Source organism: Malurus melanocephalus, unplaced genomic scaffold (assembly GCF_030028575.1).
Source record: "Malurus melanocephalus ecotype Western Australia unplaced genomic scaffold, MMel_1.1 scaffold_2, whole genome shotgun sequence".
In the NCBI taxonomy this organism is placed as follows: domain Eukaryota; kingdom Metazoa; phylum Chordata; class Aves; order Passeriformes; family Maluridae; genus Malurus; species Malurus melanocephalus.
In genome coordinates this window covers 8,903,555-8,931,154 of record NW_026623234.1, presented here as the reverse complement: position 1 = coordinate 8,931,154, position 27,600 = coordinate 8,903,555, and the positions used below count along the sequence as shown (strand labels likewise).

The 27,600-nt window shown below is 40.9% G+C and overlaps 1 protein-coding gene across 1 annotated transcript in view; it reads right to left on the bottom strand.

Moving 5' to 3' along the window:
• Positions 1 to 27,600, bottom strand: part of PLEKHH1 (pleckstrin homology, MyTH4 and FERM domain containing H1) — a 44,278-nt gene that overhangs the window by 13,359 nt on the left and 3,319 nt on the right. Inside the window, exons 2-17 of the mRNA XM_057367371.1 lie at positions 25,312 to 25,487; positions 19,859 to 19,921; positions 16,653 to 16,802; positions 14,254 to 14,337; positions 13,611 to 13,692; positions 9,937 to 10,946; positions 7,387 to 7,465; positions 6,721 to 6,809; positions 6,065 to 6,215; positions 5,430 to 5,569; positions 4,754 to 4,864; positions 4,093 to 4,179; positions 2,965 to 3,126; positions 1,928 to 2,008; positions 816 to 995; positions 576 to 684 (exon numbers count right to left, since the gene is read on the bottom strand). Coding sequence (XP_057223354.1) covers positions 576 to 684; positions 816 to 995; positions 1,928 to 2,008; positions 2,965 to 3,126; positions 4,093 to 4,179; positions 4,754 to 4,864; positions 5,430 to 5,569; positions 6,065 to 6,215; positions 6,721 to 6,809; positions 7,387 to 7,465; positions 9,937 to 10,946; positions 13,611 to 13,692; positions 14,254 to 14,337; positions 16,653 to 16,802; positions 19,859 to 19,921; positions 25,312 to 25,452 — 2,719 coding nt within the window. The 5' untranslated portion in view covers positions 25,453 to 25,487. The remainder of the gene's footprint in view (positions 1 to 575; positions 685 to 815; positions 996 to 1,927; positions 2,009 to 2,964; positions 3,127 to 4,092; positions 4,180 to 4,753; positions 4,865 to 5,429; positions 5,570 to 6,064; positions 6,216 to 6,720; positions 6,810 to 7,386; positions 7,466 to 9,936; positions 10,947 to 13,610; positions 13,693 to 14,253; positions 14,338 to 16,652; positions 16,803 to 19,858; positions 19,922 to 25,311; positions 25,488 to 27,600) is intronic.

Genomic DNA, 27,600 nt, shown 5'->3' with positions numbered 1-27,600 from the left:
TGCCAGGGAAGCTGCATGCAGTGGGGTCTTTGTTAGTGCAAGTCACTATCCAGCAGGAAGTGAGGTCCAGAATAYGTGAGTGTGCAAGAAAAGAGTTTTAAGAATAAATGCATATGTTAATACATATTTGAGAACATGGAGCATAAACATAGATGCATAAGCAGGTATCAAAAGATGAGGAGAAACAGATGAGCATGGATGTATGTGTAAGGGTTTATAAGTGCAGACAGAGAAACAGATGGAAAGGCAAGTGTGTTTGAGTGTATTTACAGGAAAGAGCACACATTTGTATGGTCAAGATTTCCTGGAAAGGAAAATCGAGACCAGCAAAGACAGGAAAAAATTAAAGCTCCAGTTCTTTATCTTAATTTGAATTACTGTTACAAACATTTCAGAGGCTTTGATAAATGTGACCACGTGAAAGACTTGTCTGAGAACAAGGGGAGAAGGACACTACACCATAGGATGAACTAATGAGAATCCACTTCCCTCACCCTTGACTGGATTAGACTGGGAAAGGAAATCATTATTCCTTATGCTTTACTACCATGGAAGGGTTTGTGGTTTTTACTTACTAGGATCTCCCTCTGCATCCAGTAGTTTTCCAATGAGTTGTTCGTACGATGTGCCCACTGTGGCATTACTGCTACCAGCTGCAACGGTCAGGTGGTACAGCCAGGTATTCTAGGCATAAGGATGAGAACAGTATGAGTTAATTCACACCTGTTTTCTACAAACAGGTTAAGCCTTTATGACCCATTTGTTCATTGTTACCAAAAGACTCTTGCTCTCCATAAAATGACTGCCTGTCATACCTTCTCCTGCTTGGTGCGGATCAGTAAATAGGTGGGACTCTGGTCCTGTGGGTGAATCAACAAYGTACAGTGGGATGAGAGAAGTCCTCCACCAGTGGCTTCATAATCTTCATCAGAGTCACAGGAGCGGTCTACTTCTTCCACTTTGGACTCACGCAGAGGCAGATGCCCTAAAGGACACTACAAGGAGCAGAAGCACATTAGTTAAAGGTAGTTCATCTCCCAGTAGGGACAGGAAACACTGGGAAAGAAAAGCCAGATAAAAATGCTGACAGTTCTGTAAAATRTAAGGAATAAATAAAACGTAAGCAATTCAATGTTTAGCTAATGTAAACTTGCATTTCTAGAGAATCTCTTCTCTTTCATCAAGTACTTACRAAGTGTACCACTAATTTTATTTTTCTTGGGACAGCATCTGCAAGTCAAAATGAGAACATGCAAATAAAAAGATGTTTTTTTCCCATAAGGCACTGCTTTATTCCCATTACACTTGAGGGCCAGTTGCTCAGTATCTTGAGCCACTGTTTTCTGACCCTAGTCAGACTTTCTACTTGCTACTGGAAAATAAGTTCTTTTAAAATTTTGTAAGTAGCCAGATTCAGACAAAACAGAAGATATCTGCTGTGCTAACTCTGGAGGTCAATCCCAAACATGAGTAACAGTATTTATTCATATTCTAAAACTTGAGGTTTGACATCACCAAGACAAAGCAATGGACTATTGGGCCAAGTGTCCAGACAGGGAAGCACATTACACTGATTACCTCTCTCTTCCCAGAATGTTGTTGCTATCTATTTTCAYGACAATAAGCGGAATCTACCAGCTGCTGTATAAAAGTCTGCTCAGAAGGTTGCACAAGACCAAAGAGAAAGTGAGGTGCAAGATATAGAGTGATCTGAGAAAGAGCAATCRCTTGCCTTTTAAATCTGCTGTCATTTAAGCTTAAAAAAATAAAATCAGAGAAAATATTGATACTCCTTGTGGAACAGGTGCTGTTAGAAGAGAAGCACAACGAAGACAGAGACATGGGACACAGAAGCACTAACAGTAAAGAAACCTTCATAAGAAATGGGAAAGGARGGTCCAGGAATAAAAGGAGAAGAAGGAATTACCTTATCTTCATGATTTCGATAGTAGTAGAAAGTTCTTCCAATCAATGCACACCAGACGAGCTTAGAGTGACCATGCTTGACCTGTAAGGAGGACAAACACATCCATGGTTTTAATATCAGCAGTATTGCTGGAATGACTTTCTAGGATTTCAATTTCCAATTTAACTCTCCCTTAAAACTTTGCATATATTGTTTGTTTTATGCTAATATAAACTCTTCTCAAAACATCCAGGGCATCACTTCCAAAAACAGGCAAGTCTATCTCACCCAAGTATATGGGACACAGGTATTTATGGGAATGGGTTTAAGATTTTGTGAAGTATTTTACTCATTCATAATAACTTATCATTTCTATATACTGAAATACAATATTAAGGACAACCTTTAAAGATCATAAAAACAAATCCGTTCCTCCAGCCGGAAAAGACCAGTCAGCATAGAGKCTAGAGCAGGTGTTTCCTACTGCAGATGAACAACTTTCAGATATAGGTTGTCTTTAGCCATCTTATAAGCTGACCAGAATTATATAAACTATTCACAATTACTTGCAATGCAAAACTAATCTRCGGAGAAACGATATAAAAAATTATAATTTCAGCCATTGTACTTTGTATTAATGCAGCACCAGCAGTCTGTYATGACGGAATTAAATGCTTACCTAAGCAATTTCTTCGAAACTCTTCTATATCACCAAGTTAAAGAACAATTTAATGTGACATTCAGCAGTGTTGATTTTTTACTATGAAATGCTGTGAATTCTGCTGAAAAAAGCACACCTAAGCTAGATATTTGTTATCACTTGCTATCTGACAGTCAGTATCCTTCAGAAACAGTAGATATGTTTTCCCCTCTCCTTATCAATTACATAAATGTTTCAGTCTGAAATACAGAAATCTACAGATACTTTTCCTTCTTTCCCTACTCTTACAGAGAGTATCAAAACACTAATTTCTTGCTYACATTTACTGTGAAAACCAAGTAGCTGGTACACTGCCAATTATGAGCTAAACTAAATAAAGTATGAAATATTATTTTACCTTGGTAAGCCAGCCTTTCACTGTAGGCTTGGCATCATTATGAGGAACACCAACAGGACCACTGGCTTGCACTCTCAGGATACTCTGTAGGACGTGAATCCATTCCTCCAGGATGTTGGGGGAGTCTGCTGTTAGGAAATAGGTTCTCTTTTCTGTCACAAGCTGGAAGGAAAAGGAGTGACAAAGTGTAAATTTGCACCCTACAATCTTTTCTTCGGTTGCTGAGTTCCTTTATCCCACACAGATTTTTGGTTTTTGATCATTCAGGAGAGATTTTTGGAGGGTAAGAAAAAAGTTCTAATCCTCGTACCCAAGTGAATGAAACAAAACTCAGATGAATCAAATCTTCATAAGCTCTATTTCTGTTGGATACTGTGGCTTTGTGTCCTCTCTCATCCTTTTTTGTTTCTCAGTGCTTCTGCTAGTTTTTCATTTTAAAGGTGACTATACACATGGGAGGGTTTGCTGCCTTTACTTTGTGTTGCATTTTGCCTTCATTAACTTGTGACACTGAGAGATGCTRTGAATTTAGCAGTATCAATTCTTAGCAACCTCAGTTCCATAAGGGCAGAAGGCAGCTCATAAGTCAGGCCAGGTATCTCTCAGAGTGTGAAAAAAAACTTAACGTTGCCTTTCTAATTAAGTCAATAACGACTTAAAAGTGAACTCAGTGATTGGCTAACTTCTAATACTTTGAAAGTAAAATACTAATAGGAATRAAACTCTTGAGATGTTTCTTCAGATCCTCCAGGCATGTAAAGCCAGGCTAGAGATCTTGTGAGTCTCTCTGGAGGATCCTAGATACTAGATGGTTTTAAGAATCACTTTTCCCCACAGATTTCAAGTTCTAGCCCCTAACTGCAAAAAAAAGGAATGTCTTATGGTCTAAACCAGGACAAAAATAAATAGGAATTGCTTTCAAATTCAAAAAGGCGTATTTGGRTTACAATTTAGCTCTTTCTTTATTATTTAATAGACTAACTACCTGTTTTGTGCCAGGAAACACAGAGACAGATAAAGTTCGTTCATGTCAACTTAGACACACAGTACCATTCAGTCTGAATTAAGTGCTCCCTCACCAAGCCACTGAGTGTATGGTTATCTGCAGGATARAAAAGCAATGCCTACCTGGAATGTTTGGGACCCTTCACCTCTGACAATTTGGCATGAGGAATTCAGCTCCATCTGCCCTTGTGGTTTGCGGATAACATCACTCTGAGGAAAGAAAAGCAAACAATGTTTTAAGTAGGAAACCTCAGATGGGTCTTAGAGTACCTAAATGCAGCATAATATGCACRTGCAGGTTTGAGTCTGCATTCATGAGCTGAAAAGGACAATCTAAGATTGCCCTGTGAAACATGAGACAGCATCATCCCATTGCAGTGATGAAGCAAAAGCCTCCCCAGCACTGTCAGACAATATAACAAGGGCAATGATAGTAAATACTGCCTTACAGAGTTCAGATTGGACACTGGGATTAAAAAAACACAAACCCAAACAAACACCAACAAACCAAATCCTTTCCAACTGGGAAAGCAATACACAGTAGTGCCAAGAGGGTGGCTGAATTTCTACCTTTGGAAGTTTCCAAGGTTCAGCTAGATGCTTCTTAAGTGACAAGTTTATTAATAATAATTTCATTCTTCATCTGATGAATGAATACAGTGAATCTTTCTAATGTTTGTAATGCTTTTCAAAACAGTGATAAGTCTAAACAAAAGGGTTTTTTTCAGTRTATTAAATTTCTCTGTGCCTCTGGAGGGGAGGAAATGTAACCCTAGTGACTTACCGGTGACTTGTAGTACATGATCTGTCTGTTTCTGAGAACAAACCATCGTCTCTTCCACATCTTTACCTGGCTGCCCATTTTCAGCAAATAACCCGATTTCTCCATGGGTTCCTGGGAGGACGGAGCAAAGGAGAGAGGAAGTTATCTCACACCTCTCAAAATACAAATGCAAGTGTGCTGACCTCAAGCCCAGATATTTGCTGCATCTGTCATAATTTCTGCTTTGTTTAGTAGCAGCCATCAAAGATCATTTCACTGATTGTTTGATGCACTGTAAACTTTTTTCTCTTCGTAAGAGAAATAACTTATCCTAACTTATTTCAGAGAAATAWCTTACTATCCTAACTTATTTCTCTTCCTTATTTCTCTTCCCAAAGACAGATTTTCCAAATAAAAGTGAAGGCTGTGTCTACTCCATGCCTAGAGTCCTGTTCCTTGTCTGTTTTATTTTTTTTTTACATTAAAGGGTACAGACTTTATTACTGTCTGTGATGAGGTTTCTTTCCTTTCACCTTCCCTCCTCAGAATTCCCAAATTTATTTYRTCCCAAAAGTGTAAAGCCATCATTAAAGTAGAATATAGGTACAAGAAACCAATACAGGTCATCAGGAAAAAATACTGCCCCTATTTGCAACCCTTTACAAGTGTAACACAGCAGTTAGAGCACAAGACTTACAGTGCAGATTCCACCATCAGTGGAATAGGAAGATGTCCGCTGTAGTTTATGTTCTGGCTCTGAATAGTCACCATCCAAGGAGTAGGCATCAGGAGGGATGGCATAGTCACTCTCGGAGCTCAGTGAGGACATGGATACACCTGTTCAAAATAAAGGATGGACTAAGAGTCATGGCTAGAAAGAAGCATGCACTGAATACTGCACACTACAAAAAAGTTTCTGCATTCACCACTAGAGCTTTTTTTTTGGTTCAAGAAGGACAAATCTGATCAGACTTTGGAAACTCAAACCCCACTAGCCTGACTGCTGATGCCTCTTTTTTTTTCCTCTAGGAAGGCAAGCTTGCTTCCAAGGAGAAGTCACAGAAAAGATTTGGATGACTGGATATGTGATGAATTTGGGAGATCAATCTCTCCCACAATCTTAGTTTAGCAACTGCCTGAATGGAAATCTATTGGCAGTAAAAATTGTCTAAAAGAACAGGTTTCTACTGTTGATGTCTGCACATGTTCTCGGAGAGCTCCTTGTTAGTACCACCCTGGCTGAGCATTTGCCTGTCACCAATGATGCTGTTCAGAGCATCTTGCCTCTGATGACAGAGTTCATCCTGCTCAGTAGCAATACTCCTGCTTTACCTCTCTTCACAGCACGAGGGCTGCCTGGCATGCTGGCTTTCCTGTTCTCAGATCCAGCAGTAGAAGTCCTGAAGCTGGCATGGGAGCCACAGTCATCATCAGAGCCTGAAGACTCATCTAAGAAAGGCACGTTGCTGATCTGTGTGGCTTTCTGGAAAACAAACCTGTATGGTTAGGGTGTGAGAGAAAAGTTTCCCCCAAACAATCCCTCCTCAATAAGGACCTATGCTCTATAGCAATCCATGCCCTTTCAATTTGCCCATTTCTGCCCCAGGGTTCCCCAGTTCCTCCCATTCTAGTCCGAGAACTTCCAAGCTGGACTCTCTAGTCTGATCTGTTTGGGTCTCCTCTGGTTGCACTCTCCTACTCTTCCACGTGCCTTATGTTGCATTTCATTCCTTAAACTACACCTACTGTCACCTCTAGAGTTCATAGTGCAYACTGCCAACCTCCTAGGTCAAAACTTGTTGCAATATTCTGTATTCTTGAATATATTTATCATTTGCTAATCTTTCTGCATTCTTTTGATGTCCAGTACTTCCCAACATTCTCTAATTTTCTTTCCTCCCCTGCACAGCTTCATCTTGTTTTGTCTCAAATTACTAGCAGCCCTGGACCATGCATTCCACAACAGGAAAAGTGAGGTAGGTCCTTACCCCCTTCAGCGTAGTGTAGACAGGCACTGTGACATTTCTGTAGATGAGATAGGTAAATGGCCCAGAAGCTGAACACGAGAAATTGGAAGCTGGGAAAATTCAGAGAGAAAGCAAGAGAGCAAATAATACAAACTGGTGAAAAGGAGGAGGTTTTAAAGAGAAGTACATGGAGAATTGTCATCCTGGACAGTCTGGCTTCAGACAGGCCAGGGGGATGTGTTATTAATTCCATACAACTCCTCGAGAGAGCTGCAATTTTCCCTCCATTTAGCCTGTAAGACACTGTACCCACTCTGTGCTCCCCAAGGTACAATGGCAGTGTGGCATACCCTGTCAAAACAGATAAAAGTCCTAACAGGTGAAGGTGATGGTGAATCAGAAGACTATAAACAGGCCACAGACACACAGAGGCAGAAGACTGGCTGCAAAACTGATGGAGGAGATAATGAAATCCATGAAAATGTTACAGAATGTAGAGGAACAAACAGCCCAGCACCAACCACCCCCAAAATCAGATATGTCCTCCTCCYTTCCTTTATCAATGCTATCTATGAGGTCAAATTTACTTTGAAAACAGGCAAAGAAATGAAGAAATGTGAACAACCAGAAGCTCAGGTCCCTCAGAGTCAGCCTAAACTCTAAGGATGGATCTAGTCTGGAACTTACAGGATCTGGAAGTATCATTCACCACGGCTGCTTCAGATAATCTTATGCCAGACTTGGCCACGGCATAGATCCGGCTCTCCTGAAACAATAATACATGAACAACAATGRTAAGGCAAAAATGTAATTCTTACAGACAGAAATGCTCATGTCACAGAATCACACCACAGTCACACCTTTGGGCAGGAAGGAGAGGGTCTCTAAGAAAGATTGCTGAATTCCACCATATGTTGAATGCCCATTACTGGAAGTGTGTTACTCTGTGAATTCCCAGCTACAGAGGTGACATCCACACACTGGAACACCTACATGCAATTATCAATAAATTACTATACCGCAGCTTGGGAAAAGATGGGGGTTTTTTTTGAAATTATAAACAATGCATTAAAWTGAATAAAGAACAGCCCTAAACCAGGACAATTTATGAAGTCACCAGCTGCAAAGGATGCCCATTCTGTAATAGGGGAATGAAAGAAATGCCTGGAATGATCTCAATAAGACTGTGTCTCAGTCACATCAATATACAGAGCTTTCAGTTCAAAGGATTTCCAAGTGCTTAATGAATTGATAAAAATTCCAGAGGGGAAACCCAACTCTGTATCTAGATTCAGAGTTATGACTAAGATATCAACCAGTGCAAAACGGATAAACCCCAAAGCTAGGAAACCTCTTGGTGCTCCCTAAAGCATTCAACCAAAATACACTATGAAAAAGCACACATAATACATATACATGAAAGTATCTAAGAGTGCAAAGTCAAGTACACCAAAAAATTTTAGGACATAAGAATTAGTGCTTGACTTCGCAGCTTCAATAAATCACTTGTTTGCCTATGCCTTTAAAAAAGCAAATCAAAACAGAATAATCTCTTTTGATRCTACATTGATTTTCATTAGGTTTGTCAGTTAGCCTGGCACAAGTTTTGGCTTGTTTGATAGACTGGAACCTGGTTGATGGACTCCCTTGGGAGTTAGCCCTGATGGACAAAGGAGTCCAACAAAACTGAACATTCTTCAAGAAGGAAATCTTTAAGGTGCAGGAGCAGGTCATCCCCACATATTGAAAGATGAGCCAGTGAGGAAGACCAGCCTGTCTGAACAGAGAGCTTTCACTGAACTTAGTTAAAAAAAAAAAAAGAGAGAGGTTGTGACCTTTGGAAGAAGGGACRGGTGACTCAGGAGGGCCACAAGCACATTATGAAGTTATGCAGGGAAAAAATTAGGAGGACCAATGCCCAACTAGAACTTCACCTGGCTACTGCAGTAAAAGACAATGAAAGATTTCTATAAATACATGAGAAACAAAAAGAGAATCTCCTTCCTTTATTGGATGAGTGGGAAACATAGTGACACAGGATGAGGAAAAGGTGGAGGTACTCAATGCCTTCTTTGCTGCAGTCTTTGGCAGTAAAACCAATTGTTCTCCAAGTACCCAGGCCTCTGAGCTGGAAGACATGGATGGGGAGCAGAATRACATCCCATAACCCAAGGGGAAATGCCCAGTGAGCTGCTTTGCCACTCAGACACACACACAGGTCTATGGGGCCAGGTGGGATCCAYCCAAGGGTGCTGAGGGAGCTGTCAGAAGAGCTCCCTGAGACACTGCCCATCAGTGACCTGCAGTCCTGGTTCACTGGGGAGCACCAGRGGACTGGAACCTGGCAAAYGTGRCACCATCTACAAGGACCAGAGGAGGATCTGGGAGCAACAGGCCTGTCATCCTGMYCSTGGTGCTGGGGAAGGTCATGGAGCCCATCATCCTGARGGCCATCACACAACAAYRCAGGACAACCAGGGGATCAGGCCAGACAGCCTAGGTTTGTGAAAGGCAGGTTCTGCTTGACCAATCTAATCTCTTCCTGTGATAAGTGATCCGCTCAGTGGATGAGCGGGAGGATGCTTTTTGAAACCCAAACAATTCTAGGACTAACAAACAGTTCATCTACTTGACCTCACAAGTAACTGGAAACAAAAACAACAGGACATATATATTCTTTACAAAATATATATAAACTTTACCCAATATATATAAACTTTACCACAAGTTTTCACAAAATTTTCCTAATAGCAGGAGCATAGCATGAGATAAGAATGCTGAAATCTAATCCTAGTATCTATTCTAGTATTCAGCTTTTTCTCACTCTGGAAATAACTTATCTGGTCCATTGCATGTATGGATGTATGCATATGTATGACTCATTTTCCTATCTTAAACACATGACAACAAAACTAAGGATTAACTTTTGATGACCCATATAATGATAAAGCACAGTGCAGCATATTTTGACTTCCATTTTTATTCCTRTGATACTTTAGTACTGTTTTTTTTTTAATGGATTTTTTTCCTCTTATAAGGTGAAAAAAAAAAAGAGAAAAAAAAATTGGCACCAGCATGCCATTGTCAATGATCTTTAACTGTCAGACTTGGGAGCTCAGGAATGTAACCTGTGATGCCTACTGGTAACAATTCCTTGAGACCAAGAGGTGTTGTAGCCAAACTACTGCGCACAAAGATAAGCAGCATTTGTCACACTGTTGTCCTTGCATTTCTTACCCATGATGGGAATCGRTGCAGTGGTGGTGTGGGAGGTTTACCTCCTGGGTCAAGTGCGCCAGCCTCAGAACTCACAGCTTCTCTTTGCTCCACAGATGAGTGGTACATTCCCTCACATGTGCCAGCTTCTCCCCTCAGCAGGACACATTCTGTCTCCATCTTCTCCAGTCCTCCATCATCATCAATGTCTGTCTCCTCCACATGCCCACAGCAGACTGGAGGGTCTGCTATGGGCTGGAAAGTGCTAGTCTCTAASTGCATTACACGATGGAAAGAATTAGCCCCTGACTGTGGTTGGCTGTGATGTCTCTTGGCCAGTTGGATACTGTCTCTTGGTGTATTGGGTGTTCGTATTTTTGGAAARGTCATGCTACTCCCAAGGCTGCATTCCCTCCCTGGACAGAAGGAAYGAGCTGTAACAGCTGACGTTGACACAACCAGGGGTGGCTCAGCAGTTTGGAGACGGCCCTCAAGGAGGCTCATTATTTCTCCTGAGGAAGAGGAGTCCAGCCGGTGGGAGTGGAATCTGGCACCCAGATCATCAGAGAAGCGGGAGCCATCCAAATCCACCTGTTGCAAGGTGCTCACAGCACTACACTTTCCTTCCAAAGATGACCGGAAGGCCAAAGCCTCAAGAATTCTTGTGGTCTCAGCTGGAGGGTCCAGTGATATGGGATCAGAGCACCCTAAACCGTGTTCAGAACTTATGGCTGRAAATACATTTTTCTCTGTGGAGAGATTCCAGCTTGATGGGTCAGACATGAGCTTCAGTATGCTCCGGGAAAGCAGAGATTTATCCTCTCCATGGTCAGTAAAGGTGTCATTGGCAAGGACTATGTTTGCTGAAGAGAGGACAYGTTTGGTAGGGCCTGCCTGACACACATCTCTGAAACCAGGTGCAAGGAGCACAGATTTCTGGTCAATCTTCTCAGAAAAAGAGGCCTGCGATGCTCGGGGCTTCAGGGRATCACAGCTCCAAAGAGATTCAAAGGGAGGAATGCTCGTCATATCTACAAGGGAGAAGAACATATGGTTAAGACATTCAAATACTGATGCCTTCAGTGTTGCTCCCTAGCCCACATTCCATTGTATTTCAATAGCACTCTGGCCTGTTTATACAGAAGGGAAAAGAGATGGCTGGGTAATAAAAGTTATAATAAAAGTACTGTACATTTATAATTGGGAATAGCACAGAAGAGATGAATAGGAAATAATTAATCACTGTTGCTGACAAAAATGAAATTAAGGTGTGCCTAGTGAAATTACTAGGCAGCAGATTTGAAATTTATAGAAGGAAGGGTTTTTTCCCCAACAAAAAGTGAAAGAGAAGGCTGCAGATAGGCCAGGAAAAGTAACGTATCAATAGCATAGGAGTTTTGGCCTAGGAACTTCCTATACTGCTGAGAGCAGAAGGTGGAAAAATGTATGGAGAGAAGGATGGCTTTAATTGCAGTATGTGAACAGTAAACAGSATATGGAATACTGGCCTAGGCAAGCTTTCAATCTAATGCAATATAAAGGTTTTTACTCTTACCCATATACAATTATRCCTCCCCTCTTAAAATATGAGAAGGAAGTGCACCTATCCACACAACATTTTGTCAGAGACATCCAAGTGGCTGGAAAATGGCTTAGCATGGCTTTTGGCTTTAGTGRACCTACAGTGATTTAAGTCATCAAATAAACTGGTATGATTCCATCCATTCCCCGGGGCTAGATGAGGCCTCCAGCAAAAGTATGGAGACCTGCTTAACCATCACATCAATCGGTGAGTTTACTCTCTTTTCAAGAATTTCCCTAGAGCTTTTTGTTATCCTTTTGTGCTATATGGCCCACACAGTGCTTTATGTCACAAAGTTTTTTAATAGTTACTTATATGGTTTTTATTTTAGTACTTTCCCTGCCCTTTCAGTGGTTATGTWAGAGGATGACATAGAAGATAGATCCTAGATTGCCTCCACTGTCCTTTGTCTACTTGGTATCTACACTTCATAATTYATATATTTTCGTCCTTTCCATAATAGATTTAAAGAGTATCTCAGTTCTACAGTTTCCACCAAATAGAAGCTTAAGAATATGAGAATGTGGGGGTAAAACTTGGAGTGACAGAGGATGTTTGGCTTTTTGGMATTTATGTTTATTTCAGCCTGACTGAAAGAGAACCAGATCATTAGATGCTTTGGAAACTGTAAAATAAGGGTGAGTGTGACGCTGCACAGCTATTGCTGAAAATGCTGCCTGAACATCAAACTCTACCCAAACAAATGGGTATTGCTTAACTACCCATGGGAATTACAAGGAAGTGGAAACAAAATGAAGACACAAAGTTACAGAGRGAAGAGCAAACAGCAGAATAAATTACTGTTGACAATGGAGAGGATGAAACCTGCTCTTGAAAACAGCTGAGAAAAAGACAATTGTGAGAGGGTGACCTTGGCACTTGAGTCACAAGGAACTGAATGTTAACAAACCTAACACATACCACTGGCACACACAAATCCCAGCACACATTTTCCCCTGACCCTCAGGCAAATCATTAGTGTAGACTGAAGAGAGGTCATAATTTTAAATATTACTGATATTTTTGCAGTTTCCTAGATGTGACAGGAGATTAGGAAGAAGAAGCTGTTACTATTAGCATAGCAAGCAAGAAGAGATTTGTCTCTCTGCAGAGGCCTCTGACTTCAGCCTGGCATAGTGAGACTAGTGAGGGATAAGAGGAGAGGGCAGTGCTGTTTACTGCCCAGAGAACTGGGATCCAGGGAACACTTAATACCAGATTATTAACGCAGCTTACCAGGCATTCTCTTTTTGTGAACAGTCAGAGCCAGAGGGGATGAGAAAAGCCCAGTCATAAAGCATTTCATTAGAAATGTGGTGGGATTTAGAAGGAATTTTGCCCTATTCCCTTGCTGTGGAGTAATAGGAATGCTAGAAAGACTTCTGCAGGCAAGAAATGTTCCCTGCCCRCATGCCCAGTGAAGTTCTGGAAACCAGCTCAGCTTACTGACCAAACCAAGCTTAAAAAAAAATATTAAAAAAATAAGAAGAAACAAAAAAGAGAGAATTTCCTCTCCAAAGTCTGTTACAACTAAAGGTGCTGAATTCAAGCCTGGACACCAAAATTTTCTATCCAGCCACCAGAGAACTGCAAAAACTCAAAACACCACAAGCAGCTTTCTCCAGTCCAACCCAACAGCACAGAGGAACCCAGMTCCTAAAGCAGATCAAACAGCTGCTGCCTTGGCTCACTCAGTTACTCAGTTACTCAGTTCACATGCCAGCAGAGGTTCTGCAGGTATGAGAATAATGCACATGTGGAGGTACACTTAAATATGTCAGGGACTTCTCCCCTGCAGCACTGAATTGAATGGAGAGTTCTACTATGTATTTCAACAAAAGCTTCTGACTCAGGAGTTCAGTGTCTCTTTTAACGGCAAATGCAGATTCTAAACAAAAGGTGTCTACACTCAACTGTTGGTGAGAAAACTAAGAGTTAAGGCAGGTAAGCTTGTTATTCCCATCTTAAAAATGGACCCATTAATGAACAGAGCAAGTCTACTGCTTGCTGTCACCAGTGTTAATTTCTGACAAAGTCAAGAATGTAACCCAGGAATGCCGACTTCCACTCCTGTGGTGGTTACTAGGCTACAGTGCCAGTTGAATGTGTTTACCTTGCAATGTGTCCTGAAGGGCTTCAATTTGCTCCGTCAGTCTCTGATTACAGTTTTTCAGGTGATAATTTTCCAGCTCAAGCTAYGAAACAACAATAATAAAAGCTGAAAAATAATGCAAAACTGTGTGCGTATGTGATCCACTACACAGAACATGCCTTTACCTGTACTACCTTCAAGTATYTTAAAAAAGGAAAGAAAGAAGGGTGAGTCTACCAGTCACCTTGAAATCCTTCTACTCAGCAGCATCACTAGACAACCCACCTCAAACATTTTGCAGAGTTATCTCAAATAGCCTCTGTWTAAACTATTGGCATGTCTCAAGTATGTTTTTAAATTTACTTCCCTGCTATGGTTTAGCATTTACTCCTATGGCAGAAATAATGCTTATGAAACAGAGAATCGAGGAAACGTTACCCAGAAGGAGCATTTTTTTGGGCACTGKTGACTTCACAGTCATTTATAGTTTTCCCAATAAAGTAAACAGCCCTCGGTAAGAGTGATGTGTAGGGMCAAACAAGCAGAGAGCCTCTGTGGCAGATTGACTGTCCCCAGACTGTTGTGCTACATAGGAACCCCCTGGCAGTGCAGCCGCTGTACTTACTCACAGGCCTTGAAAGCTGGCAGCAAGCTAGAGACTTACCTCCCTGAGCTTAAATGTTACCCACTCTTTGATCTTGGCAGCTTTCTCTTGAACAATTTTTGCTTCCTCAGTCCTCAGCTGTTTCTGTGCCAAAGAACCAAAACCAACATTAGACACATTTGGAGATGCAATGAACAATTCTCAGCAAGTTACTGCATCAAGAGTGACCGAGACACTGAAGCTCCCATTCCAGACTCTACTTGGATACTTATTCAGCTGGCCTCTGAGAAAAATCAATCTCTAAGTTGTCTTACATGGTCCCTAGAGTTAGATTCAGAGGCCTGCTTCAAGAGTTTCTGGTGGAATAGCAAAATCAACGTCAGGTAACAATTGCCCAYCTACCACAGTTTGAGTGCATCTGCAACTTCAGATGGTTTTGCAATGCTGCTGTTTGCTGTTGAGTATCTGTAGTGTTCCCCCAGCCTGTGTGCAGGAACTGTGTTTTTAACTTATCTGGAAATTTCCTTTGAAAGATGCTGAATTAACACTAAGATCACCTGAAGCTTTCTGTTTTATCCTCTGTTTGGCTTCATCAGAAGCAACATCACTGAAAACTCTCCTATCTATATAATGATTTAAACAACTGCAAGAAAAAAATCAGTTCCAGGAGCAAGGGAGGGAAGGAGAGAAGAGGAATATATGCTGCATGGCACATCAGCCCTGGTTACTCCAATTAAGGGACAAAGACAATACCTTCTGGTAGTAGTAGGTGGTTTCCCTGCTAGACTGTTTCTTCTGAAGCAAACAAAGACCAGTAACTATGATAACAAAAATGTGAGTCCTTCCTCACACTTTAMATTTTTCCCACTGATAAATATCATACACATGCACAGCAGAATGCACAAAATTCCCCACATTTTCACATCACTTTTAATCATCAATGCTATTTATCACTAGAACTGCACATTTAAAAGCTCTTACCCAAGTATGTTTGCTGACTTCAAAACAAACCTTAGCAACATWATAGGAAGCAGTTACATTTGTAGCTGAGCATAATGAAATTAAAGCAATCAAATCAGATGCTTCAAGGAAGATTTATTTAGCTTTTTTCCCYTTTTATATGACTGTGTTCCTAATCACGAGGTCTCAGCCTTTGCAGGAGTTAGAACTAGATGTGCCTACAGGTCTGAAATGATCTGACACATTGAAGTAAATCTGCCACCTCCAAGGATCCATTGCATGGGAATTTGAATCACTAATCACCTGGACTTGTCTTAAACAGGATCCATGAGGTAAAAGATTCAGATTACTGTTCTGTATGGTGAAGTGCAATGCCAAGATTTTATTTAGGGTTCTAAAGTAGAATAGTGACACGATGACAGCATTGTCACCAAGCTTAGTAAGCCCTGCCTCTAAGCAGAACCAGCTCACTCAGGCACTGCAGCCATAGATGCAGTTATTGTGCTTTAAGATCCTAAAGCAATTAGAGATTCTTTGTGTCCCATACTATTGTGTGGTCCAGACATGACCTCAGTGTTCTCTTAATAATGCTCTGAACTCCATGGCTCTTCCAATCCCAGTGAAAACAAATAGGATGCCTTACAGGGACCCTTAGTAACATTCTAGCTCTGCCATCATCTCATCCCATTCTGAAACTAAACCAGTGACTCTGATTAGGAGTKTTTCTTGTCTGGGATTGTCAATCTTTGGCTTTCATTTCTAGAAACTCAWTTTGCCTCTTGTTGCTGGAACAGGAAGACTAACAGTCCTTGAAAGAGGTGACAATTAGTTCAATGTAACTCAAATGGCCGAGCAATTTTTTTTGGGTACAGTTCTACTTCTATTTAAAAGTAATTTATTTAGAAAGAATGTATTCTTATAAGAATACATCATTCTTCATGTTACAAAAAACACAGGRCAAGGACTTTACTAGAACTGAAATACAAGCCCTGCTGTAGATGCAGCACCTTCCTCCCACCAACTGAAAATGGAGGAGGCTAAGAACTATCTGTACTGGGAAACAGCTCCTCTKTTATAATGAGGACATCTGACAAGAGATGAACTATCCAAAAGGACTGCTGAAGACTGGGAAAAGATCCTTCYCAAGAAGCAGCATCCACAGAGTCAGAGATGGGCCACACAGAAGTTTGCAAAGCAATCTGTATGCCAAAAAGCCAGAGAAACACTGTGACCAGACTTCAGCATTACAATGTAGGGTCTCAACACTAACACAAGGAAGCCCTTTAAGCATATTGACTGATCTCCAATAATGGGCTACCAAGCTGAGTGGATGCTTTGTCTGAGAAGGAGAGAGAGGATCTTGTACTGAACTGGGCACCATTTTACAGCAACTGAGAGACTAACACGTAATGAGACATAATCCATACATTTGAATGGTGCRTTACAGAATCCCTCTAACTCACTAWAGCTACAGGCCTCCCTGTAGAAAATATCCCTACCTGTTTTGCTAGTTGTGTCTCTAATTTRTTGATCAGATCCTCCTTTCCTTGTATTGTGCACATCAGCTCCTGGTATTTCCTGTGCAGGGTGCTGTCAGATTCACCACTCTTCACGTTGGCTAGTTTTATCTTCTCTTCCATAACTCTGACCTGTAATGGTAATCAGAAGGAAAYTGAAAACAACAAAAACCACCAAAACAAACCAATGCAAATTAAGGAGCTGATTGTGTACTGGTAAGAGAATGCAAAAAAATGAAGATATTTGTGGGTTTCTTATTTTTGAAGACAGGAAAGGAAAAATAAAACATAAAAAAATGCAACACCCTTCAGGTTATACTTAGTTTAAATCCACATTTGTGAAAAGAACATTGTCCATTCATTTGTAATGCTGAAGCAGTAACAGATGCAAACTGAACCATGAACAGATAAACACATTGTGAGATATTATAACCAAATTATTAAACAAAGAGGCCATATAGGCACCATAGTTTCCATGCACATATGGACAAGGAACATCACATTTTCCTCCTCTGCAATATCATGGTCAGATTTTTACCTCATTCACTAACAAGGTATACACCACAAACCTCTGGCTATTCGCTCCATATTAAGATTTCTAYAGGAAAATGTACTCCAGAGTTCCTTCTTCCTCTTCTCCCCAGTTTAGACAGTGTTTTGGCAACTCCTGTCTTTCTGCTAGGTCTTTTCTCCAGATGTGCTGAGGAGTTACAAAGTTAGATAGTTCAGAAGATTTGCCTGTCTTTGAGCTCATGCCAGTGCCAGCACTTCCTCATCTCAGCAAAAGAAAGTTCACTGTAGTGCTCCTTCATGACAGACAAAGTTTCGATGCACTAAAATCTAGCAGCTGCTGAAGCATATCAGATTTGCAGCAAACTTTTAAAACCTCTATGTTTTCTCCAAAACCTTTGTCTCTCAATAATGCCACTCCATTTTACCATTACCTCATTTAATTACAATGGATTATAAACACCATTTCTAAAGATGAATGGAATCCCCTCAGTTTAACTCAAATGTGGCATTTGATGATGGGAAAATCTCTGGTTCCAACACATCCCAAAGAAACTAAATCTGCAAAGAAACCAACTGCAAATACCATTAATTTAGCATGAATTTAGAACCAGAAAGACAGAATGCAGGCAGCAATCTGAGCACTTCAGAGTCTGTGCAAGCGTGTTAGTCATGCYCTGTTGAGCAGCCTACACTTCATACTTGCAGAAGCTGTGTTTTGTCCTCCTGTCTGCCTGTATTAGGCAGAGAAGCAAACTGCCTCTTCCTCATACTGAATCAGAAAGGTAAGCGCCCAACATCCGAGCCAGAAAACTAAGCCTGCTGAGTCGGATGTGTTTTCATTAGAGGTTAGGGTGATTATAGTAAAAAGAAATGGCCCCTCCTTTCTGTCTGATGCCCAAATGCTGACTCCGTACTAGAGGCTCAGCGAGGGGACTGCAAACATGTGATTTCCTTAATTGAGGTTGGCAGCTGCAGGGAGTCCATTGAATTAACAAATCCAACCCCCCAGACTCCTGGAGAGAAAGATAACAAGGGATTTTGCACTTGATGTGGAGCCCTCTCATTTGCTRGCTGCCTCTCATTCATGGTGAATGTACTCATTAGCGGAAGGGAATGGTCCTACTCTTACACTGTCACTTCTTCAGGCTGTCAGGCAGCAATGTAGCATTTCTCTAGGAACACTTATCTCTGGATGTGGATAAGGCTGCTGCAAAGGCAAACATTGAGGGTTRCTAGTCTTTAGGACCTGCCAACACATGCCTGCAGAACTGCAGGTGGCAGGTGAGTGAAGGCAACCCTCATTTCTCTCAAACCTTCCCAGCCAAGTTCTCCCTTTCTTGCCCATTCTTGGACCAAGATTTGACTTGTTCTCCATCTTGTCCCTTGCTGTCATTGCATCCCATCATATCTTGGGCACTCTACTCCCGTCATAGAGCTGTCTGCTAGTATAAAACCTTCTTCACTTGCCAGTAAAAACAACTGCACTTCCTGCTGGTGCAGTCACAGCTGTCACTTTTGCTTGTATTGTGTTACCTTTGCCTGTCTTGGTTCAGTGTGGACTTACTGATACCACTCTTAAGAACAACTCTTGTTCTTCACTGGTWGTTGCTGGTCTAGCATAGAAGTCACCAGCACAGTGTCAAGACGTAGCATCTTTCCTAGAATTAAGGTGGTCAGTAAAAAATCTTGATGTCAATGTCATACTGGTGTGGAACAGTATGTTCTGCAGACAGAATACCTTTCCTGGTACTTCAAGTTCTTGATTCCTAGGCAATGTTTCCCAGTGCTTATAACACTGCTTGTTAAGTCCTTCTTCAGAAATCATCTTTGGTAGTGATTCTTGACTGCGAGGCTTTTATTTCTGCCCTTCAGCCTCTGACTAAAGTGCTCAGTCCTGCAGCTCTTGTCCAGCTGGAGGGAGCTGACACACTTCAAGCCTTCCCTTCAGTAGTGGTCTGCAGTGATGCAAGAGCTCACACCACTTGGCCCTTCCTCACTCTTTTGTTGCTATAATACTCCTCAGAGTGCAGAATGTCTGCTTCCCAAAGGTCCATTATTCTCTATAGTCTGTCCACAAACTGAAGTTTGCCTCTCTCCCTTTCTCCATTATTCAAGAAACATAGAATGACTAGTTTAGACAATTTGCTTAATTTTCAGATGATTACAGTAATAGACAATGAATCCAGCTCTTACTGTTTTTCTCCATGAGCCAGAGCAGTAATTACTGAAAAGTCCAAAATAAGTGATAAGGGTGTGTCTGCAAAACCTACTTCTTTCACAGAGCCTTCTCTACGTGTAGACAAGTCCTCACCAGTATTCTTAAGTATTTATTTCCTGAGGGCCTGCCAGGCAGCACAATCCTTACACTTTAATCCTGAGGTACAACATCCCCTTCCTCTTCCTCAACCACCCATGCCTACCATGGACAACGGGGTAAAGGCTGTGAAGCTGAGAGGAAGGTGCTGGTTTTCAGTCAGGGTTCAAAATTTTCGGGCACCTGCTCATACCTAAGGCTCAAAGACTGGGAAGTAGACCAGAAAATCCAGTCACTGCTGTAAATCAATCCCTAGCAGGGCAAAGCCCTGCAGAGTGCTGTCTGTATGCCAGACTGGAAGGAATTTAATGKGAGTTAACTGCTGGACTTCTACCAGAGCCACCATAAAAGAATCTCTTACCTGTTTCTCTGCATCCTCAGCTCTTTGCTCTGCTTCTATCACTCTCTGTTCCAATTCCTGCATCTTCAGAGCCAGAAGAGAAACAAGAGGGAGAAGAAAAGAAAATAAATTAATATCACTTAGAAATTCACATATTTTAATCAGGACTTGTGCAAGCCTATAGATCTTCAGCATATTTTGAGTTAACTGGACATCTTTGACCAGGAAAAAAAGAAAAGCCTTTGACCTTTTTCAGTCTTCTGCCCTACTTTGAGTATACCGGAACCATTTTCTCATTAGTGAGCTTCATCATTCATTACATGGGTCAAAGGAACAGTGCCAAAGTCTTGACCTCATGTCTACAATTTACACACCATGGGCTGTCCCTGAAAGGAGCCTGTCTACAGTGCACCGTGCTTCCCTGATCTTATTTCAGCTTGGATTCATTCACAATGGTAAATAAAAATGAATACATCTTGGAAAGCTCACAGCAGGTCCTCTATGATGCCATATTATAACCCCTGAATACTTTGTTTTGGCTTCAAAAGAATCATAGACTCACAACTGACAAGATTAACAATGATCTTAATTTTCCTATGCTTCTTTTCATTTTAAAGAGCTTTGCAAACTGACAATTCGGTGATTTGGCATCTGAATATTGCTGCTATCAAAGTCAATGGACACTGAATAGAATTTTATCCTAAAGGTTTATAAATCACTTCATTCTCATGAAATGCTAATGTACCTGGGGTTCCTGTAATAATTTACAACTAGAGCCCATTTTTGGGGAGGTGGTGGTTGTTTTGGGGTGGGGAGGGTGTGTTTGTGGGTTTTTTWAATTTGGTTTTGATTTTAATTTTTCTTTAAATAGTAACCTAGTATCTCAATGTTTGCCAAGGTCATCTTCCACCTGCCCTGCTTCAGTGGGTCTCAGATTTCAGCCCAGTAATATGAAGTCAGTGACACTAAGTTTCCTTCAYCAAGTTGCAAAATTGGAGGAATGCTTCATGGAGTTTCCAGCACTTACTTATGTTTTACTATGGAAAGAATGGTACAGAAGAATCTTCAGAAGATTAAAAGAATCATGCCTAAAGAAGAAAAGCTATAAAGTGAACTGAGCTCTTTTTCTCTCCAACATGTTTTTTGATTCTTGATAAAGCACTGGAACCAAGTATTCAGGCTGGCCACTAACAGGACCAAACCAATCTTTCTGAAAATGAGACTTATTCCTCTTGGGTTGATCACCCACAATGGATGTGGCAGCATTCTCCTGCTTCCATTTCCCTTCCTTCACATGGCAACAAGGCAACTCTTCTTTTCTGTATGTGCTCATTGATGTAAGAACAGACTGACACCAATCAACAAACCTGTTGAAAGGCACATACGTGTAGACACCTCAGTAGTCATGCAACTAAAAAAGCAGTGACATAWATTCAAACCATGAAGATTAAAACCTGCCACAATTAACATGATATCTCTCAGATTTGCATTTKCAGTGGAACAATCAAGGACATCAGTCTTTGTAGCTTAATATCCAAATCAAGGATGCTTCTTTGGCAGAGGAACAGACAGATGCCACAGAGGATTGCAGCCAGACAAAGCTGCTCTGACCAAAGAGTCTTAGAGGAGACTGAACTCAAGGCAACCTAACATGGACAGTGGTGGTCTGTCACATGAGTATGGGTCTCGGAACAGAGATGTACCCATGCAGTAAAACATATTGGCAAAAGAGAGATGCTAAATCTAACTACTGTGGAGACATAATACGCGTTGTGAAACAAAGACTGTTTAAGACAATAGCTTCAGAACCAATGGTCTCTCCTAGTTTTCTGATTAATTGACAGGGTCTACCTTCACAGCACAGATGAAATTCTGGGCTTTTTCACCAAGCTATCCTCTTAAACTAATAATTCAATCCTCCACAARGTGGGCAACCTCCATGAAAGACTCAGGTTATTTTTAAGAAGACAACACTGTTCTGACTGAGTTTCTGAAAAACTCCTTGTTATCCCAGCAGTTGCATTGCACTGCTAGCAGTTATGGATCCTGATCAGACAGAGAATGTATGCTGGGCCATTCCTGACCACTAAAGTTATGAAACTTGTGCAAGCAGGGTGACCTGGCTAAGTTCCAGTCAAGTCAAATATTTTTTTCACCCTAATTCCCTCCGTAGCCTTAAATGAACTCRTACTTTTCTTAATTTCCCATACTACATTGTTGGGTTGTCCTACTATGAACTGTTAAATAACTGCTGTGTTCCTCATGTACATGAAATGATTATTTCATTCATCCCCAGTCTCAGCACTCTCACTGGAACACATTCAGATTTAATATATCCATACTTGTAAGGCTCTTTCAAATCCCTCAATGAATTAATAATAATGCTTGGTATTTACATGGGTCCTTTCATTCAAAATGCTTTATAATTTGACAAATGTTACTAAGCAATGTGACCCAGGTCACATAAAAATCATAGTAACCAAGCCAAATGTATGGAACTCTTCTTTCAAACAGTAGCCCAGACAGCTTGTATGGGAGAAATGGTACTAGCTGAATAGTCATTCTTGCATGAGACAAAGAAGCCTTTTTCCAAATGTTCATTGTTTATTGAAGTAAGACAGAAGCAGGTTAAGTTACCCAGATGGCCCTTCAAAAAGTTGCAAAAGATCCTCCCATCATCTATTCACAGAGGCTTTCCCTCTCCTGATGACTCAGAAGAGGCCACATAAAATTGAAAAAAGTTCCTAMACCTCTCAACTTCATTTTTCTCCTGCTGTTCTGTTCCAGAGCTTACTCCTAACCAGGTCAACTTGCTGCCAAGGCAACAGCCTGCTATGCCACTCATCAAGATAGAAGTATCCCTTTTCCTAGTGTGTGTACAAAAAAGAGTGAAAACAACTGCCCATTTCCAAAGAGATCCCTSCTAATGTCTACAAGGTAGGACTCAGGGGTCTCGTGCCCCGTGGGATCCAGCAGGATGGCAGAGCTTTGTCTGGGACACTAGGGACTAAGGCTCTCCTGCTGTGCCAACCCCCAGCCAGGCTCTGTGCAGCTTGACAGCTCTYTTCATTAGCTCAGATGGGGCTATCAAAGTGGAAGTTCACACCATGTGAACTAGGGCATTGGCAGTTAAACCATTTGGTTTTAAATTCCTCATGTTCTGAGCAGCAATCAAGATTATTCAATCTAAGCGGATTTTAAAAATCTCAAGTGTTTAAACTGTTAGAGCACATTGTACTACCAATGCTAGGCATGAGTGGTTGGGTTTTTTTGTGAGTAAGATAGTTAAACCTGTCTTGAAATAACAGAATTTATTATAAAGAATAATTCAAGATATGAAGGATCGGGTTTTCAAGCCTTTCGATCAGTCATGTGCAGACCTCAGACAACCTARCTGGTGAGCAAGTATCACACCCTTGTGAACAYKATTCTTCACTTSCACCATCTAAAAACWYTTCAAAAAAATAATTTTCCTGTTGCTGCAAACCATATTGGGAGTATCTCAGGACAATGCTTACCACAGATTGCCACACAGCTTCAGACTGTGCAGACTTCACATTTTTCCGAGATTATCACCCCTCACCGCCCAAAAAAATCTTTTTTGAAATGCTGGACCCTCCAGCAAGTCTGAACCTCTTCATTCTCAWAATGAGGAAAAAACTTTAAAATCACAGTTACAATAAAATCTATGACAAAAATCCCTGAAGCTGCAGTCACTAGACACAAACCAAGCACCTCCTTCAGTTCTGCATCACTGCCCACCTGAGGGTTAGAAGGATGCAGTGCAGACAGGAGCCCCTGTTGGGGTGATTGCTGGGGTGCCCTGTGGTGACTGAGGAGGAGGGAAGGAGGGTCTCTGAGCAAGTTTTACAGCCCAGCTGATAACCTGAGGCCCAGGACACTTCCTAAGAGGAGTGTTCATCATGAGCACTGTGTGTCTGTGCCCATCTGCAGCAGGAGAGCCTGCCGGAGCTGCTCCCCAACTCTGTGGCAAGGCTCTCCCGTTCCCACATGACACAGGGAGTTGGGAACTGCAAGCCTGTTAGTGCTYTGACCCTTCAAGAAAGGCTTCAACAGCACTGTACAAGTAGTTACAGAATAACCTGAGCACTGAACCAAGCTACTCCTTAACCCTAACAAAGGGAACATTGCTTTGACTAAAAGGCTGGAAATATTGCATGAGTATTGGTTGTCTTTACCAGACCTGTTCCACATCTATATGTGATATTTTTAATGTGCCTTTATYTAGATGGACTTTACAACCACTTTCAATGCTTTCAAGGTAAGTAATCACTAAGGTCCATCTCAAAAACAACCTTGAAGAGATGAAGAAGCTGCTTAGAAAGGCACAATTCYTTAAAATATGAAGGGTGGAAAAATTGTCTCATGCAGTATATTGCACTAGTGAAAGTGTAATTACAATGAAAGCAAGGAYGAAAATTACTCTGCTCTCAAGTAGCTGTCATCTGGATGTTTTTGCATCCAAAACCAACAAACAAGAATATACACATACAAATTACATAACACAAATTGGAGCAAAAGCGAGTTTAGAACATATCTGTCATCAGATATAGTAAACGGCAGTCAGCTGTACAGATTTCAACTTCATTAGTAAAACTGTGACAGAAAGAAACTGTTCTCACTTTCCAATAGTAATTGAGTATCTGAGCAATCTTGGACTGGACTGTGATAATGTAAGCCACATTTTGAAAAAAAGAAGGAACCCGACAGCAACTTACAAACTTTGACACTATAAAAATTTAATGAAACAGCTTTAATTCGATTGAAAAACAACTCCATTTAAGGTAAAGAAAAACAACAAAAATATTAAAAAACAAGCAAAAAACCAAAACTACAATAAAACTCTCAAATCTCTGCCAGTCCTCTCCTCTAGGGTGGAAACAATTCACTGAGGGCACTTGAAAGAGATTAGTAGGAGATGTCTCTAAAACCACAGATGTAAGTTTTTAACATCCAGATCTCAAAATATTTGGCCTTGCTTCAGCATCCCCAGAATGTTTTGACTGGATATGAAGTATTATTCTAACACTATGGCAATACATGTATCCCTGTCTGRTTTTATAATATTGCAGCATAATTTGAACCTCTGTAAACTTTTCTGTTGCCAGCCAAGTCCTGATCCTGCTGYTCTTATCCAAAACCTCCATCTTTGCTCTGCAGCTATCTCAGTCACTTTAGATATCCAGAGTCTTGCTGGCACAGTGCTTTCAACTAGARTTCAAATACTTGGTTGGTTTTGTAGTAAATAAGGCTAATTTTATTATGCCACTTTACACCACTCTGACAGGCATATTTCTGCATCTCAACAGATAAGCAGACAACGAAGACGTACCGTAATCAAGGAAGAAATCATCACTGCAAGTAACAGATTTATTGGATAGCTCAGCATTTACAGACKTTTTGCTTTCATGTCATAATTAATTGCCAAGTAGAAGAAGTCATCACTGCCTCACCTTCTCAGCTAACAGCTCTCGGATCTTGCTTGCCTGCAAGCGGAATTTGAAGAGCTGGGACTCCAACACAAGGCATCGCTTTTGCCAGTCCATACAGTTGCCATTCTCCACTGTGAGTTCTGCCATTGTGAAGTTAATCATCCATTTAGGATGTCGTCCGAGGTGCTCTAAGAATCCTACAAAATCAAAGGGAAAAAAAAATATGTATGTTAGAAGGATCAACTTAYCACCCCTAGTTTTCCTTGGTCCACATTACAGAACCATAATGAAGGCCATTTCTTCTCCAAGCAGAAGATGAAGTGGTACTACCCTGAGTTACCAATATTGCTCTCTGCCAGAGGTCATTCTTAATGGATAAACATTTACCTTTAGGGTGAGTAAATAATTTACTAATGCATTATACTGTATATTCCAGACACAACCTTAGTGCCACCCTTACAGAACTGCTCAGMCTGTACCCAGAGATAGGAGTACTTTTTACTCCTGTCTCCTTTGTTCCAGTARGGCTGTAAACTCTCAAGTCATTGAAACCTCCTGCAGGTATCACATACACATTTTCAATTTGAGTCACCAGTGCCTTATCTCATACACACATCATGTGTTAAGATGATGTGATGATTAAGCAACACTGTTCCCAATCCCCAGCTACCTGACACAGTCAGTCGACAGAGTGGAAAGGCCCCAGCATCTAAACAATTGCTCTGCTAAAACAAAGGGAATCCGTCCAGGAATAAGGGCTAAAGACAAAACATGCTGCTCTACTAAAGTCCTTGTAGACATCAAGAGATTACAMAACTCCAGAAACTGGAAAGCAGTAGTTTTTGAAGATCTTTAATTTTYTTACTCAGTAACTGTTCAGACATTTCAGACACTTTGTGCTTATTATAAAAGATATGAAAAACAAGGTAATAGGTGTTAACCAAATTCARGTATTTGTGAACAAAAAGATCAACTCTGTGTATGTAGTCCAGCAGGCCAGCTGTATCATCAAACAGTAACAAACATTTACAAAGCCAGAACATCTATTAGCTCAGCTTCATCAGAACAATTAAATCCTTACTTGTTAAAGGAACTTCTCACCAGCAAATTCACAAGTCCCAAATGGCAACAGACCAAGGAACACTCTAGGACTTGAGAGTGAGTAACAAAGTCCCTCTGCCTCATTGCTCTTACACCTGCCTTTCTWTGCAGAGGAGAAGTTTTAGGTGTCCCTCTAGTTGTACCCACTTGTCAGGATACCTGGYTCATGTTTTGTATGTAACACTTGAGATTCAAATTACCATGAGTTTACACAATAGTGTGAATAGTYATAACACAACAAGCCACTCTATCTAGCTATATGTCTGATGTTYTGAGTTAGGGACAAAGCATTTTATACCCTTTGGCTACAAACATTACCCATGAGTTATTTTATGCTCAGGTTGCTTTGTTCACTAATAGAACAAAGAGGGAAAGTTGCCTACTTTTCCCATGACTAGTGAAATACAATTCCAAAAGGTAAATTTAAGTAAAACAAGGCAAAGGTATGCTCATGTCCAATACTGCATCACTGAAAACACTACACAGCAGGAAAGAAGCCCACTGTTCTACAAGCAGCACACTTACAGCTTTACAGAAATAGAGACAATCCTAYTCCACAGCCCATCCAGCACATTGATCTAATCTCTAGCCCTAACTCCTTGCCAAGCATTTAATCAKGTTACCTTTGGTACACCTCTCAACACTGCAGTGTTTCCCTGTAACATAGTGCACTAAGTCATGGAACAATCCTACAACACCGTTAAGTTTGTTTGCAGCTAACTCTGTTCTGGACATCATAATTCAGCTCTCAAATGAAATTCTGTTCTCTTTCATACAGGTGTAAGGAGCTTTCAGTCTTTATTAATAAATTTTAAGCCCGAAGAGGACACACAAATTAATGGGATGGACTCTAATGACACAAAGCGAAGTGAAACTGATGTATCAAATAACTTACACCAAAGCAAAAGTAATTTTTCCCACTCCATAACTTCTGGTTGAACTAAAATACCCTGTTTTGAACAGGGGGTCTAGGATGGGATAGGTGTCCTGAATCATTACATCTTGTTCTTTATCACTATAGACAACTGCATTTTAGAATCCCTTCCATAAATGAACACTGCCCTTCCCTAGAACTGTGCTGGCAGTTTTGCTCCCACTATTCCTATTGTTCTAGAACCTCACCCCTCTAATGAGATGCCTTCCAATTACCAGTATAAATAAAATCATAACCACCTGATACCTGTTAATTCTTGTAGATTATTGCCCTTC